Consider the following 17,666-nt stretch of genomic DNA (forward strand, 5'->3'; position numbering starts at 1 on the left):
ATGGCTGCTGGAGACAGTGGAAGGTTTCCACAGAGTCCTATGGGACTCCAGTTCAAAAGTTGAGACCATGACTATTGATCTTTTGGGAGCAGGACAGAGGGCTAATAGAATCTGAAGAACAGGAATTACTTTCCAAGGTGGCTATCTGGTGATCGACACAATCCCCACAGGATCCTCAGCAACCTTTTCTTAGTAGAAAAGAAAGACAAAAGGTTTCGCCCAGTAATAAATCTGAGAGAATTCAACAAGTGGCTGATATACCGCCACTTCAAGATGGAGGGCACACACCTCCTTAGATCTTCTACTTCCTGCAATTTGAGTGAAGGAACCATATTTCCGAGTTTCAGTCTCTCCAGTTTGGTCTTTCATCAGCACCATTGTGCTTTACAGAACTCAAGCCGGCAGAAGAGGTCCTTCGGACAAAGGGGGTCAGGTTGATCATTTACCTCGACGATATCCTCCTGATGGACCAGTCTCATAATCAACTATTGACCCACCTGAACACGACTATTGCACTCCTATGAGAACTAGACTTTGTTAATCAATGGGCAGAAGCGCAAGTTAACCCCATCACAGACTATGATCTTTCTGGGCTTCCTGATAGACACCAAATCAGCTACACTGAAGCTACGAGACCTGAAGATCACCAAGATCAGTGGCGGACTGGACCTCCAGACATTTCAAGGACTCCAGCAAATGGATCCAGCAGTCTTCCAGGCTCTAATGGACAAGTGGGGTGCATGCAATGTGGACCTGTTCACCTCCAGACTGAATGCCGACTCCCCAATCACGTCAGTTGGAGACCAGACCAGGGACATTGGTGGTGGATGCGTTTTTTCAAGACTGAAGCAGGTCTATGTGTTTCCATCTTTTCTGCTGATTCCCAGAGTGGCAGCTCAAGTCCGACGACAGAGAACGTCCCTGATAACTCCACTCTGGAGATCGCAAGCATGGTTCTCCACACTATTGGAACTTTCATGGATGGAACCAGTGAAGCTACCATCGTCTAAGGAATCCTTCAAGATCCTGGCAGCTGTTCACATCCTTTGGTGCTGCAAGGTCCTTTGACACTCATGGCTTGGAGAATTTCAGGCGAAGATGTCAAGACAACAGACTTTCAGACGAAGCTAAGAGGCTCACACAACAAGAATGGACCCAGGCACGGCCAAGAGGTACAAATAAGCTTCACAAATATGGACTGGTTGGTGTGTGGAGAGACATCTGGATCCTGTAGGGTCCTTCCATTCTGCAATTTCAGCAGGCCATCCTCCCATCAATAATATATAGGGGGAACACCCGTGGGTTTGTAAATTGCTTAGAGACATCAGAATGGCAAGGCTCCCGGAACCCAGATATTCGGGGTTATGGGATGTCAGTCAGGTCCGACGTCTGCTTTCAGATTGGCAGGATGATCAATATCTCTCTAAGAAAGAGATATCAGCCAAGTCGGCTATGCTCCTCTGCATTATATCCTGCAAGACCGTTTCTGATGTCAGGGCTTTGGATATCACAACAAGAGGGTTCACGCCGGAAGGGGTTACCGTTAAATCTAGAAGGACCAAAACCAATACCAGGTCATTAATCTATCCTATGTCTGATAGCTGTCCCAAACTCTGCGGGGCAGGTGTCTTAAGCCCAGACTGCCAGGTAGAAGGCGATTGCATCCCCCTCCATTGCCGGGTGGGTGTGATGGATCGAGGCGAGGATTGATACGCATCTTTTTGGAGCCCACTCGACTAGTGGTGTCATGGAATCCAAGGCCGTCCACGTACGTGGCAGACTGGAAGACATTATGAACGCAGCAGATTGGTTTACGGAATTCACTTTCATAAGATTGTATTTTAAACCAATCCATGAAGCCGCATTGCTGGTGTTGAGTAAACTTTTAACATGCATAAGCCCCTCGCATCTGGTCCTGGCATAGAATGAAAAATGTCCTAGCTAACTCAAAGGAAAGTTTCAATTCTATTAAAGACACAGAGGCGAGGAATATCCCACCCTTAACATGCATATGATCTCCCTTCCATCTGCTGGTTCTTACACAGATATGTTGAGGATATAGTGGTGTTTACTTGTAATGAGACGGTTTCATTTTACAGGTAATATCACTTATTCAGTATTTAATTATAAAGATAATAATGCCTTTGCCGTGAAATGTGCTTATGCTGTGTATGTACTATGTTTATAACAGTTCTCCCCTTATTAACATGAGTTGTTCCAGAGATGTGATGTCTTGACACCGCTTAGTATCTCATTCAGGTAATGTGAGAATGTCAAAGAGTTACCGGATATGGTAGTGTTTAGTGTTTAATAGTCTGTATCATATTTTAGGATCTGATTTCAAAACAAATTTAGGCTGCTAGAACTTAACTTTCTACAGTGGAAAAAAAAGGAAGGACTTTATGAGGCATGGATTTACATGGACATGCAGATTGTGATATGATTGGTTTAGGGTTGTCATGGACACATTCTCTTGAGTCATGGGATATGTAGTGTTTTTTAATCTTTGAACCTGCTGAATAATAAAAAGTGAAGAAAGAAATGCATAGTCCTAGCACCCGTGTCCTTAACAGAATTGAAACTTTCCTTTACGTTAGCTAGGACATTTTTCATTTTCATCCTCTCTCTGGCAGCAGAGAGCACAACATAATCTCTTCTTTACAAAGTCTGTACACTCTACTGTTAGACATCTAAGCACTTTCGGGTCAGAGACGTGGCTACCTGCTCAATAATACATTAGTTGTTCAGGTTTACACTAAACACAGTCTTTCTTCCCAGAATAGATGCTATGTTCACATAATGGAAGAGGGTGAAGCTGTTTCAGTCCCACCAGCCCCTGCAGGACATCAAACAGAAATACAGCCTCTCCCAACTTCATGACTGTACCACTTAAAGCTATGTACAGCTCCTCGGAGAGGTATGGGAGCCGGGAGGGTGTGGATTGGAGGAAGGCATGGCTCACAAATAATATAACTAGTGTGGCTTTATTGACTGCTTTCTCTCTAGATTGATGTTTGTTCAGACTTGTGATCGTAGATTAGAAATCTTATATTTGTAGGGGTAAATGAATGGGTGTGAGGGAATCGAAAATGTTTTTCCATCCAGAAACTAGCGTATCATTTCCAAATGAAGTTCACTGAAAAGATGCATAGGTCAATAAGGTTTATAGACAAAAAAACATGATGAGCCCCATAAGAAGCAACTAGATGTGTCTCTCTCCAGTATATCATGGTGTGACTGAATATGCCCCAGAACACCCTATGCAGGCACCATCATAGCACACCTGGTGGTTCAGCTATGGCATCACACAAGCAGGAAAAGCTAGGTCCAGCTAAAATTTCCATTACTCCAGTGTAAGCACAGGAGTAATTTCACATTACGCTTTTTAAGTGAAATTCCTGAAATTACGCCACATACTGTAGGAGCTCGAAAAAAAACCCAAACAACTAGAACGGTAGCAGCTGATATTCATGGCACATATATTTTTTGCACTTTTTTCAGCACAAAGTGCGTCCCTGTGTTCATCTTTGATTTCATACTGAAATAAAAGCTTTCCATTTGTGTAACTTTTGTGAAACTTCTCATAATTTCGCAAAATAAAATTTATGGGGATTTTGCACTGGGGTACAGACAGAAGTACATGACACTACACACCCGATCAGAGAAAACCCACTCCCGATGTAACAGGATAAGACCACGTAATTCGCTGCAAGGATGTTGGTAGGTATTTTATTCTGGTTCAACAAATGACTGATATTTGGAAAGTACTTTAAAGTGGACTGCTCCTTTTATGACACTTCATTATAGGGTGCATGCATGCATGCTGCAAGCTTAGTGTGCTGTAAAGGAACACAACATGTCCAGTGTTGCCACCATCTGAACGAGTAGAAAAATCTGGGGAGCTGTATGGCAGCTGATTCTCAGGCTTCTGGATATTTCTAGGAAACAAAGGGAGCTAAATTTAGTGCAAATCCCACATTTCTGTGCTTGACTTGGGAAGCACCCACGTGAAATGATGGGCGCTCTCTCCGAATCTCATTGCAGTGATACCTCAAACAGACACCTGGGGCTTCAACTGTGTAAAATTTTACCGTGCAAGGCAAACGTTCAATCTTTCTTTGAATGTACGCTATGGGGCATATTTATACTCCGTTTGCGCCGGAATTGCGTCATTTTTTTTGACGCAATTTAGACGCAAAACTAACTCCATATTTATACTTTGGCGTTAGACGCGTCTAGCGCCAAAGTCCATGGAGTTAGCGTCATTTTTTAGCGTGGACACCTACTTTGCTTTAATTATATGCAAGGTAGGCGCTCCCGTCTAAAAAAATCGACTCCGAGGCATGTGCGTCGGATTTATACTCCCGGGCAAAATTCACGCCCGGGAGTGGGCGGGTCAAAAAAAATTACGTACGCCCGCTTTTGCGCCGTTTTTTAGCGCCTGCAAAAGGCAGGCGTTAAGGGACCTGTGGGCTCTGAAGGAGCCCAGAGGTGCCCTCCCATGCCCCCAGGGACACCCCCTGTCACCCTTGCCCACCCCAGGAGGACACCCAAGGCTGGAGGGACCCATCCCAGGGACATTAAGGTAAGTTCAGGTAAGTGTTTTTTTTTTTTTTTTTTGTGGCATGGGGGGCCTGATTTGTGCCCCCCTACATGCCACTATGCCCAATGACCATGCCCAGGGGACAGAAGTCCCCTGGGCATGGCCATTGGGCAAGGGGGCATGACTCCTGTCTTTGCTAAGACAGGAGTCATTTCTATGGGGGTTGGGAGTGAAAAAAAATGGCGCAAATCGGGTTGAGGCGAAAAAATTGCCTCAACCTGACTTGCCCCATTTCTTGACGCCCAAGCCCCATATCCCCCTACGCCGGCGCTGCCTGGTGTACGTCGTTTTTTTTAACGCACACCAGACGGCGCCGGCGGCTAACGCCGGCTAACGTCATTCAATAAATACGGCGCCCGCATGGTGCTTCAGAATGGCGTTAGCCGGCGCTAATTTTTTTGACGCAAAACTGCGTTAGCGCAGTTTTGCGTCAAAAAGTATAAATATGTGCCTATATATTTAGAGATCTCCTCTTCTTCATAGAAATCCACGAAAATCCTGGCAGTGAAAGGGACCATTGCTCAATTCTGCATTCTCAAAGAAAGTGGGGCTGTAAATACTGTCAAAAAGCTGTCAGTGTGCTCCGGTTAGCAAAAGCTTACATGATAACAAGGTTCAGTACATCACCAAGTACTTATTTTTGTCGTCATACATTTGACCTAACACCAAAAGCCGACAGTCTATAATGTAAAATGTTGTAGACCCGGATCCCTGACCCACAACTTAATATGTCATCCTGACTATGCGTTGTTGAGTGATCACAAGAGCTGCCCATTGAAATAACTGTCAGTACATGTGAGATGTCTTCAATGTCCAAAAAGGGGTTCGGGTAGCTCAAGAACACCTTTACACCTACTCCTCAGCATAGCAAGGGGATGCCTATAGCAGGCCAGCACCTGACAAAACAAACTACTAATAACAGCAACCAGGCCCCTGAGGGTATTCGAGTCGAGGAAAATATCAAAACCACAATGCACATTGTCGAGGGTTGTTTCATATCAAAACTGCTGATGGAGGGGTAAAAAGGTGGATAGATTGGTGTGGTAACAACCACCAAATTCACAACTGAACTATGTTTGGTAACATGAACTACTGTACATAACGGCCCACTTCGAGTGGAGGCATTTGACAGAAAGGAGGTACTTGAATTCCCTTCACCTCTTATTTCAAGCATTCATCAACTGATGTTATCTCCAGACTGGAGCATTGTTTAGAAGATACAGACCTTTGCCCAAGCAGTGCTTCTGAAGAGTGAATTCCTTTGCAGACTTCTCCTGATCCCCATGGGCACATATTAAAGCAGGAGATGCTTTGAGCCCACCACATCCCAGACAACAGAGTTTAGGAGGCCAAGCTGCTGGATTAGCATCTCACTCCGATCCTTTTAATGGCTACAGTCGGTACTTTTCAGTTATGTGTGTGAAAAACCGTAAATCAAACCAATGGATACATAATGTTTATCAGTTTAGTGATTTATCCTGCTGGATTATGGGAACTCTATCTCAACAAGTCTTCTTAACTATCCTCTATTTGTAACCTAAGTCATTCACAATGTGCCATCAAGACTTTGAAGCAGGCAACTAGACACCTGGCTCTGTTGGGAACCAAAGCAGAATGGCGACACCTGGAGAAAGGCGATCATGATGGTGCCTGCTAAGTACCAGACCAGTGTGCACCATCTTTAACATGTTTCTGCTGCTCCGGGTCCTGTACATAGAGGTGTGGTTTTTATCCATGTCCCTTGTGGTACACTGAAAGATGTACTCCATCACACTGCGGCCTAACTCATAGGGCTGAATGGCAGACATATTCAGATGCACACTATCACAGCCACCTCCTCCTCCTTACAGACACTCAGGTCTTTTACGAAAGATCCTCGGCGCTCCATTCCAATACATGAAGCGCTAGTCTGTGGTTTACTTCACAAAGGTGAAAGCTACACAGTAGTTTATTTAGCCAAATATCACCCATTCAACACACTATTCAAGGCTACCAAAGCAGACACTTGTCCTGCTGGCCTTGCCGCATTCTACTTCTTTACTTGAGGGTATCGCTTGCCTGACACTTGTCCTGCTCATATCATCTTGATTATACCACCCCATCAGACACTCTACACGATCAGACTTAAGCGCCACTGTCGCACATGCACTGTCAGCTATGGCTTACCTCGGCACCTTATGTAGCTTTCACTCTGAGATGCCAGTGTGACACCTGCCATTATAATGGCATGCCGCCATCCAACCGAAGAGCAACCGCCAAGCCTTCTGTACCGGGATAGGTTTCCTTGTCGGACTACGGCCACCAGATGCTCTGCAAACCAACCACGAGGACAAATTAAAAACCCAACAGTGCACTTCCTAAACTCTTCCCTCTTGCAATCTCGTATGTGCATTTTCATTGCATTTTTTTAAATCACACAGAACTTATTTTGGTCTACTGTCAAAGTGTGCATTAATATCACCCCCAACGTTCACATGAGTTCCCAAAACAACAAATAAAAACATTTTCTGATTTCATAGACACTTTGAGAATATTTCGTCTGGGGGATGGGTGAGTACCAAAGAGGGGACCCGATCCGAACCACACGAGTAAGTAATCATAGCAGCGCTCAGGAATGCTAATAACGCATCAATGTCTGCAGCTTAACTAAGTTTAATTGCACCATTCCTCCCTTCATCGGTCGTCTCTTTTGAACTAATGAAGACAGACAGGCCAGAGAGCCTTGCTGAGGGGCAAAATAAATTCCCAAATTTCATCGCAGCCTTGGAGAGGAAGGCGGTAGGTGAGGGGAAGAAGAGGAGGGGCATCTCTAGGTTGATCATATTACAGAGATGCAGACACACACACACACACAAAGTACATGTATTGCACCAAGCCTTTCAGTCCCCTCTGGCCAAAATCCCAAAACAAGGACAAGCCTCAGCAACATCTGCCTCCACCTCCTCCCCTCCCACGGCTACCCACAGGCCTTTTGTTGCTGGCCTGCTCTCTAGCCCCCTCCTCTCCGCGTAGCTCCCCCTTTGCTTATTCACAAAGACCCCAAGGGAATGTGTGGTGAAGGAAATGCAAAGGGAGTAGGAGGGTGTTTTTTTTTTTTTAAGGAGGATTTTAGCATTCACTCTCAGCAGATATTCTAAGCCACTTTGTGACCACAGCACAATCAGATTAGCCACTGCTTTAATTGACTTATACACCACTGGCCACTGCACTCGGGGCACCAAGCCTACGCAAGGGGATTTAAATGGAGGCTCTGCGCAGGCTTTAACCGACATGCCCCTGGCCTGCCCATATTGATGTGCCGCGGACCCCTAAGCGGTCAGATAATGGCAGCAAAGTGATCCTTTCCGAAAAGGGCTTTCATTTTAATTTCTTTGAAGGCGCTTGTTGTCGCTGCGGTGCATGGAGGGTAAACGCTCGACAAAAGGTGACTCCCACATTGAATTAAAAAAAATCCCCTGAAATTAAATCAGTTTTCACGGCCTCGGGCTAAGCCTGTTTGAGAATAAACCTTTGCGCTTCCGAACAGCGTGAATGGCGGAACAGCAAACAAAAGGCTAAACGGACACTGCTGGTGAACGGGCAACATGGGACGAGGGAACTGAAGGGGCTGAGGATAATACTGTATTCAGAAGACACGCAACAGCACACGCATGCATGCGTACACACACGCACAAATATCTATCTGTTGGGGTCTCCGGTACCAAGCAGGATTATTCAAAAGCCGGACATTGCGTTTTCTAAAAGAAGCTGGACAAAGGAAGGCTACGTGGGTTCTTTGTACCATGAACATTTTAACATATAAACAGAAATCCCTTGAACATCAAAAAGATAGTTTGCATGTTATACTGGCGTAATGTGCCAGTTCGGAATGCCACACCTAGAGATCACGTAATCAGTAGATTGTTTCTAGCCCTGGGGCCCTCATGTTGAGTAGTCTCCAATTCTGGAAGATTTTATTGTGTAATTGTGCCCAGTTTTGGAGACCTACCCTAAAGGATTGAGTGTAGGCGTGGCGGCTTCCCTGAAGGTTTGCCCCACATTGTGGAGGCTTCCCTAGGAGGGTTAGTGCCAATCCTGAAAGCCCCTTCCTGAGGATCGTGTCCGTGCTGGAACAGTCTTCTGCAAGATTGTGTCCACGTCTGGAGACCCCATCATAGAAACTGTGCTTAGCTTGGGCAGCCTAAATGCAGTATTGTGCCTCACTGAAGAGGCTTCTTCAGCAGGACGTTCCTACACGCCATTGGAGGTCCTGGTTCCATTTCTAGAAGCCCCTTTCAGAGTGCAGTGCCCTGGTAAAGAAGCTTCATTTATAGTACGGAGACTGGTTCTAAATCATGGGTACTCAGACACATTTTCTTGGAGGCCAAAAAGTGCATTCAGAGCTGTGTCCGAGGGCTGCATAGATGACATGGCATTCCAAGGGAGACAGGGTAGGGTGGAGTATTAGGAGAATGGAAAAGAAAAACACACTTTTTTCAAAGATTACTAGAAAATGCTTTCTTTAAAATCTTTTTTGCACATTCTGCAACAGCTTATCTTATACCGTGTGTAGCCCATAAATTTTTAGGTTGAGCGTGCAAGTGCTCTGGCCTGTTGTAGTCTATCTGTGGGCTTTTAACCACGCCCACCGTACGTCCATCACTATCACTCGTTCATGGGCTTGCCTTTCAAAAATCCTTTGTTAGCATTGATAAATGCTTTACGTTTTCCCCTCCTTGGGGCGGTTTTGTTACTGACTTTGACACACACCTGTTACGTGGATAATTGCACGTTTGCCGATACGTATGACTGCGAGCAAACTTCTTCTTCCTTGTGTGTCACTCCTTTGCGCTCATGCTCATACCGGCTCTGGCGCTTTGAATCGTCTTTCTTATGTCTACTGTTTTACTTTTCATTTTCAATTTATGTGACAAGAAAAGTCTATCTAGGAATTTACAACGCCAATATCTCTAACTCGAGCAAATGCAAGACCCACTGCATTGCAAATGCCGGTTTTAAAATGTGTAGCCTATGTTCTATTGTGCATAATATACTTTAAAACTAGTTATTTGTGTTACTGTCACAGGCTGGGACCACCTAGCATTTTAAATACACATTATTTTTTCCCAGAGCACCAATCAGGATTTAACTCAGTGACCCTCTAGATAGAGACAGAGACACACACACACACCCACCCCTGAAATTCCTACTAAAACAATGCATTTCCACAGATTAGTTTCACTTGCATCCATACTTAGGTCGAGGGCGCAAGCGCTTTGACCGGTTTTAAATGTTGTGGACTTTTAACCACACCCACCTCATGTTCACTCGTTTGTGGACTTGCCTTTCAAAAAACACTTGATGTCATTCGTAAATGCTTTATGTTTGTACCGCCTTGGGGCGGTTTTGTTACCGCCTTACAGACCTCCCCTGTTACATGGATTATAGCATGATCGCAGATATACTTTAGCATGGGCAAACTACTTTTTCTTTTGTCTCACCCATTTCTGCTGCACGACGGCCATGGCGCTCACACCGCGAACAGGCACAACAACGTGAACTTTATCATCAGGACTGAAGCGCTGGTCACATTGTTCATAGTTACCTACTCAGATCAGTCATTTCACGTGGCTCTCCCCTTTAAACACTTAAAATTGGTAGATGCTTTACATTAAGGAGAAATCCTCAAAGGGAAAGTGGCTCTCCCGGGACAGTGGGAGAGCTGATACTACAATATTCACTGCACTCAGAGAAAATCGCCACATAACGGTTTGCAGGGCATTATTTGACAAAACACTTTTTTCCCCATTACTCCGCCTATGGTGGTCCTAGGACAATGGGGCCACCACCAAAATGTTCTGCACAATGTACTCTTTCGGTCTACATCATCTCTGGGTCCCCACCCTAGGTTAGCTGGGACCCCAAAATAATAACCACCTCCCCCCACCATTTAGTATCTTTTTAAGTGCTCTCATGGCTGGAACTTTTGCTTAACAGCTGAGAGTAGTTTTTTTTATAGGCCTTCGTTTGTAATATCATTGCTGTAGGCCTGACCCCGCTCTCTAGGGGCTTACACTTTATTATTTAATGTCTTTTTCTTTTGTGTGGTTATACCGTCTAGGGATTGATTATATTGTTACATGACTATGTTGCTTATAAATGCTATTTTTATTGTGGTGTTCTCTAGGGGCTGTTCAAAGACTTACAGTCATACACTAAAATAGTCAACACTAAAATATTTGTGGCACACGGAAACTCCCCCCATAATGCTTTGCAGGGCATTACTTTGACAAAACATTTTTGCTCATAACTCAGCCTGTGGTGGTCCAAGGACCACCACCAAAACATTCAGCAGGACGTGCTCTTTCTGTCTACATCATCTGTGGGACCAGGTTAGTGGGGACGCCAAAATAATAATTCCTACCACCATTCATTATTTTTTTAAGTTCTCTCACAGCTGGGACTTTTGTTTTAGAGCTGAGAGAAGTTATGTTTTAAGTGCCTTGTTTGTAATATCATTACAATAGATTTGCTAATCTTAAAACTGTGTAACGCATTATGTCCTCTAGGGACTAAATATATGGTCACACTACATTACTTTCACCTGCTTTTTCATGGGTTATGCCCTTTAGGGGCCAACAATATGATTACATGACCATGTTTCTTGCAAATGATATTTTTGTTATGGTGTTTTGAGAACTTCAGTCTAATCTCAAAGGTTTATTTCTGATAGAGGTTTAAATGATAATTCTATATGTTTTAATATTCTCTCCTTATTACCATTACAACCATGATTCAGGCAACTTAACATCCTTATTACTCTGTGACTGTTTGAACACTCTTGATACGTTTGGGTGACCCTTCTAGTTAATTTCTCCTCTGTGGCTGTAATGTGTCTTTTTGGGGAATTCTGTTAGCCAGCCCGCAACTCAGATGTTGGAGTGGTGAAAGTGTATTCTATTGGAATTAGCATGGCAGATTTAAATTAGGATGATAAATAGCAACATTTTCATTTTTTTCTGCAGATAGAGATAGAAGGTAAATCAAAGTGCTTTGGTTATATGATGAGTCACTGGAATTGCATGGCAGGAAAAGACAAAATTATGAGGCAGGGTTGACCAATTTATGAGTCAAGAAAAGTCATGTTATGAATTTCCAATGTCAATAGCTCTAACTTAAGAAAATGCGAGCCCTATTGCATTTCAAATGCTTGTCATTTCAGGGGTGTGCATTACATTATATATATTCAGTTACCTGTAGGCTAAAAGACAATAGCTACAGAATATTTTTTTCTTTTTACCTACCTGTACCCACACTTACTGATACTCCCCCACTGTACTCATGATCACAGTTCCAATCATGCTTTATGCAATTCCACGGTCCTCTTAGCTGAGCTTTCACCTATGAGCCTGGGTGCCTTGCTGAAAGTATAAGCTGAACTGGCCATAGAAAGAAAGCACAAACAAAGTGCATTTGCAACATCCTTTTTATTATTTTTACGACTCTGGGCTTTGTTTTTACATCCATTTCAGTGTGTTCCCATGAGCAGGCCTGCTCATGAAAGGTGAACAGATTATAGAAACAAAGACCAGAATCCCACAACGATATTGCTTGGGTAGTAGAATTAGTCCAAACACAACTGAAATGTAGCAGATTTCTCTGCTACAGCCAGGAGCCCCATAGGCAAATATGCTTGCAGGCCATAAGACAGAGTCACCCTGAGGGTTAGGACAAAAATGTAGAGCCCGAAAGGGACCCGTCTCGGCACCTGCGTAGGACCCGGCCCACTAAAAGCCCTGGCCGATTAGTGTTGTAGAAGCATCTGGATCTGACAGACCTCATTTGCCACAAGGCTCTGCACACCTATATAGCGATTCAAATGACGCTGTTACTCTGTAGCTGTGCACAATATAAATATGCATAGCAGTGTTTCGCAGATGAGCTCCTCCTTGTGATGTCACTTCCATTTTATTGCCAGTTTACTAGGGAAGTACATCCTGCGTTTTTCACTCCACATGGCATGCACAGTGATTGTTGGGGTCGTTGAAGTGTGTTGGCTAAGACCCAGACCTTTGTACCGGCCGACCTAGGTTCAAATGACCACTGAGCCGCTCATGCGATTTCGGTTCATTGAGTTGTAAGTGTGTGTAGTCGAAAAAGGTAAACGACTGTAGTAGTATGTGCAATGTACTATTCCATTCAACAGGAAGGCAAGCTAGGCCCTTGGGCTTTGCCGGCTGTCAATACCTTTTTATTGGTCAAGAACAACCGCTGCCACTCACCTAACTCAAGCTGAAGCTCACATAAACGTATTTCATCCCACAGACAGTCAGAGGGATGTTCTATTGGCGGCTCTGAGAAATCCTACCACAATGCATAGGCTGTTTCTTGATGAATGCATCTTATCAACTGCTCCCAGGTTTCAGTTTTTACGCATAAACACAGACTAAAACAACCTGTTTCTATATCAGAATTTCTTTTTAGGTAGGAAAAATACATAAATGGAATCCTCTTTTCAGTGTTTCTCCAGCCTGTCAATCATAATCCGTAGGCCAATTTATGTGCACATTGCCAGCACAGAGAGTTAAAAAGAAAGGTAATTCGATTTTTTTTAATGGAGTCTAGATGGCTGCGGATGCGCAAATGTGCTCCTAGGCAATGCTTATATTTTGAGAGGAGACTATAGTATTGTATTTTATATGGTGACTTTTCGTCTGAAACCTCTTAAGTGAAAGTGAATACTTCATTTTCACTGACCCAAAAATATGAGTAACTAATAAAATGACGTGATTAAAAGAATATAGACAATTCAGAAGGAAATATAAAAAATAAAATACCATACGTAAATACATTTATGTTGATGTGGTGGTGGGTAGGGTTACAAGCGGCAGGAGGCTGGGGTTGAATGTAATTTTACATGCATGTTCGTATGCTGAGTGTCAACTCCCGGCTCACTCCTTGAATTAAAGTCTCACATCTTGGAGCACAGTTTCACGCTGCACTAGTCTCGGCGGCTTTTAGTGATAATGAAGCCTCACACGTGGAAACAATAATGTGTTCTGTTAAATGGCATTACCATTTGAAATCCCTTCTCGAAGCTGCCACCAACTTGCCCACAGTATTTGTAAAAGCTACGATTATCTAAGAGATCAGAGAACCCAATTAACAGACAAAATGGGTCACACTGCAGCTCTCTACGTCAGCTACTAACCCCCCCAATCCGCGACTAAACTGATGACTGTGCAACTTGATGCTGTCAGGTGAATTACGCAACACTAGTGACTTAGCTCATCCCGAGTACGCCTCCTCGTGAGGTCAGCTAGGCCAACCTAGAACTGACAACCAAGAAGGCCTTTAAGGCGTTCTGAGGGTAAATATTCCATCCCAACGTAAGCACGGAGTTTGCAGCTGTTACGGGTTAGCTGGACCACCTCCGATCTTGAGAATAGGTTGTTAACTTGACAGCCCTTTTTAAGTTAGCTAACCAAACCCAGAATTGGAGTCTGCACTGAGGACTAGGCATCTCTCTATCTTTGCTAACCAACTACAAGGTTGGTCAGTACACCTAATGATCGAGCGGCTCTCCAAGTTAACAAGCCCGCTCCATAACTGGATTCTATGCTGATTACTGGGCAAGCACACTGTTCACATTGGAAATTGTTTTGATATACTTTTAGATACGCACACACAAATATAAATAAATAAATATATGTATAAACAAGTTCTAACGTGAAATTGATATCAATTCAAACACATGTATATACATGCATCTCGCCTCAGATATGCTCTTTCTCTCCAGATTTCTTTCCTCTCTCTCTCTGCTTATGCTAGTGCCAGTCCCATGCATGTCCTGTGCAGGATGGTAGGAGTGGGACAAATCATTGTTGACTGCGTTGTGGCTACTATACGGAAAAGGTGGGTTGTGGTGCAATACAGGAAGGTGAGACTTTAGGAGGTGGGGAAAAATAGACGAGAAACCTGCAAAGTGGGAGGCGACAGAAAAATTGTACCACTGGTACGGCAAATGCAAAAGTATGGCATGATATGAACTTTTTACTGTAGCAGAACAAGAAGTGCTTCTGGGAACTGTGTTAAGACTGCAAATCCAGGACAGCATGTGCTTCCTGTGGAAGTTAAAGGTCTGCTTGCTGTGGTAGAAGGGACGCAGCTTGGTATTGGCGAAAAGTATTAGATGTAGCCCTGGCAGGAAGAGTTCCTGAGTTCTAGAACTGGTAAGGAATGTTCTGTTTCTTGTGGAAGGTTCGGTTCGGTTTCCTCCTGCCAGGACAGGTTCTGTATCTCATGACAGATCAGGTTATATTTCCCCTGTCTGGGGAGGTTGTGCTTCCTGTATGGGGAGGTTGTGCTTCCTGTAGCAGCATTGGAACACATTCTTATAGCATTACACAACCTACTTTATGTATCTACCACCAGACAGACTATCTTTCAAAACTCAAAGCAAAAAACTCTGTGACTGGACAGCATAGGATTCTCTTTCCTGAGCAAAAGCAATAACTTTTTCTGTACAGTACTAAAATCCAACCTATGCCTCGACTGCCCATGGTATTGCCTGAAAGACATTCTGCCATTCTGGACAAGTGCTCTCTGAACAAAAATATTACTTTTCAGAAAACTGTCATCATATTTGAGATTGTCCAGAAGGCATTATGAGGAATGATATGTTAGACAAAAAGGCCAGGTGGCACAAGCAAACTAAAGAACAAATGACGAGGAAAACCAGCCTCAACCACCCCTTCGTGCCCACTCACTTTGCATGTCAGCTAATAATTTCCAACTAGCACCATCTCCACGACCATGCGGCTCGAAAATCCAACCATTGCGCTTCATGGTAGTGACCTGTATCTCTACCAATGTGTGAGACCTTCCAGAGTGGAACTGACAACACAACATGGATCCAACGATCCACGCCCGTTCTGAAGCAGCTTGAAGCAAAAAGGGCAGCACATTAGAAAAAAACTAATTAAATAAGTACATTTGTGAACTCTAGAAGTCACAATGTCTTTAGGTAAAAACACACAGATCGTATGTTATACAGTTTTACTTTTACTTAAGACTGCATGAAAACTGGCACCAAGCAAAAGGATTATGCTACTTAGCCTGTAAGTGTCTGTTTGTGGCATGTAGTGCTTTAGATTCACATACTCTGCATACTCCTGCCATCTAGCATTGGGTCAGAAGTGGTGCAAGTAGTTTTTCTTCAAAGAAGTGTTTCGAATCACGGGATCGAGTGACTCCTCCTCTCGGTGATATTGCACATGGGCATCAACTCCTTTGTTAGATTGTTTTCCCACAGGAGGGTGAGAAAGCAGTGGAAGGAAGGAAAGTGTAGGAAAAAAGATGTCCATGCAAAGTGTAAATACATACAGATAAATATATACAAATATAATACAACTGCAGTGGGCACAGGCGTCCAGGGAGGACGCATGTGAATCTACAGCATTACACGCCACAAACAGATGCTTACAGGTTAAGCAACATAGTCCGTTCAATGGCATGTTTGATTGTAGATACACATGCTCTGCATAGACTGTAAAGTAGTCCCTCCATAAAGTGGTGGCTAGCCTGTAGGAGTTGCAGTTGACTGAAAAGGTGTATGTAGCACTGCATGACATATGCTAGATTGTTGGCATGCTAGAACATCTACATAGTAGTGTAGACCAGGTCCCTGCCTTTCAAATGCCAGCTATGATAATGTTACCAAGGTAAGCCATAGTAGCACCCTTATTTCTAGTAGAGTGAGCTCTGGAAGAAACAGGTTAAGGTCTCTTGGCCTTAATATAGCAAGGCTGTAAACATTTGACTATCCATCTGGCTATGCCTGATTTGGAAATTGGGTTGCCTTTGTGAGGTGGAGAAAGGCTACAAGGAGTTTTTGGTTTTTACGAAACTCTTCAGTTCTGTCAATATAAAACATGAGTGCTCCTTTAACATATAGCGTTTGAAGGGCTCTTTATGCAACCGTCTGGTTGTGGGAAGAAGACTGGTCGTTCAATGGACAGGTTAAAGGGAAACTGAGAAACCACTTTAGGGAGAAATTTGGGATTAGTGTGAAGAACTACTTTATTCCTATGAATTTGGAAGAAACCCTCTTTCAAAATAAATACCTGGACCGCCCTACTACACCTAACTGATGTAATGATTACTAAGAAAGCCACATTCCAGGAGAGAAATTGGAGTGGACATGAGTGGAGTGGTTCCAATGGGGGACCCATGAGTCTGGTTTGCACAATGTTAAGGTTTCACAATGGGGCAGGGGGTACCCTAGGTGGAATTACACATTTAAGTCCTTCCACAAAAGCTTTAATGACTGGAATCCTGAACAGGGAAACATGTTGTCTATTCTGGAGATGTGCAGCTATAGCTGCAAGATGTAGGCGAATGGAAGTGTAGGTGCGATTGGCTTCTGCAAGAGGAGCAGTTAGAAGACAATTTATTGTACTATAGCTTTCAGGGATCAATATGTTTGGGTTGGCAGTAACAAACTAAACATTTCAATTTTTCAGCATAACAGGCTCTAGTGGTAGGTCTGCGGGCTTCCTTGAGAATGTTAATACACTCTGCAAGCAAGCCAAGGTAGCCAAAATTCGTGATCTCAGGAGCCATATCAGAAGGTTGAGTGATTTGGCGTCTGTAGGCCTGATTTGTCCTTGATTTTGAGTGAGAAGATCTGGCCTGTTGGGGAGCTTCTCGTGTGGGACTACTGAGAGATCCAGAAGAGTTGTGAACCACATTTAGCAGGCCCAAGTGGGAGCCACAAGGATCAGGGTGAGAGATGTTTGCCTGACTTTCTAAGCAGAAAGGGAGTGAGAAGGAGAGGTGGAAAAGCATAAGCAAATATCCATGACCAACTCATCCACAGAACGTTGCACTTCTGTGAGTGAGGGACTTGTGGGTGGAGTTCCCATTCGTGGACTTGTTGCTGCATCCTGCTGAGCAGGTCAGCAAAATCGTTGACCATTCTGGGCAGGTACTCCGCCAACAGGTGAACGTAGTGGTGAAGGGCCCACTTCTGTATGGTCTGAGAGAGTTTTGAGAGTTGAGAAGACCGTGTTCCCCCCTGTTT

At 43.9% G+C, this 17,666-nt stretch overlaps 1 protein-coding gene across 2 annotated transcripts in view; it reads right to left on the reverse strand.

Moving 5' to 3' along the window:
• Positions 1 to 17,666, reverse strand: part of LOC138292312 (fidgetin-like) — a 221,211-nt gene that overhangs the window by 19,117 nt on the left and 184,428 nt on the right. For both annotated transcript variants that reach the window (XM_069230854.1, XM_069230855.1), the window contains one exon: positions 6,770 to 6,913. In XM_069230854.1, coding sequence (XP_069086955.1) covers positions 6,770 to 6,821 — 52 coding nt within the window. In that variant the 5' untranslated portion in view covers positions 6,822 to 6,913. The remainder of the gene's footprint in view (positions 1 to 6,769; positions 6,914 to 17,666) is intronic.

This window comes from Pleurodeles waltl, chromosome 4_2 (genome assembly GCF_031143425.1).
Source record: "Pleurodeles waltl isolate 20211129_DDA chromosome 4_2, aPleWal1.hap1.20221129, whole genome shotgun sequence".
NCBI lineage: Eukaryota > Metazoa > Chordata > Amphibia > Caudata > Salamandridae > Pleurodeles > Pleurodeles waltl.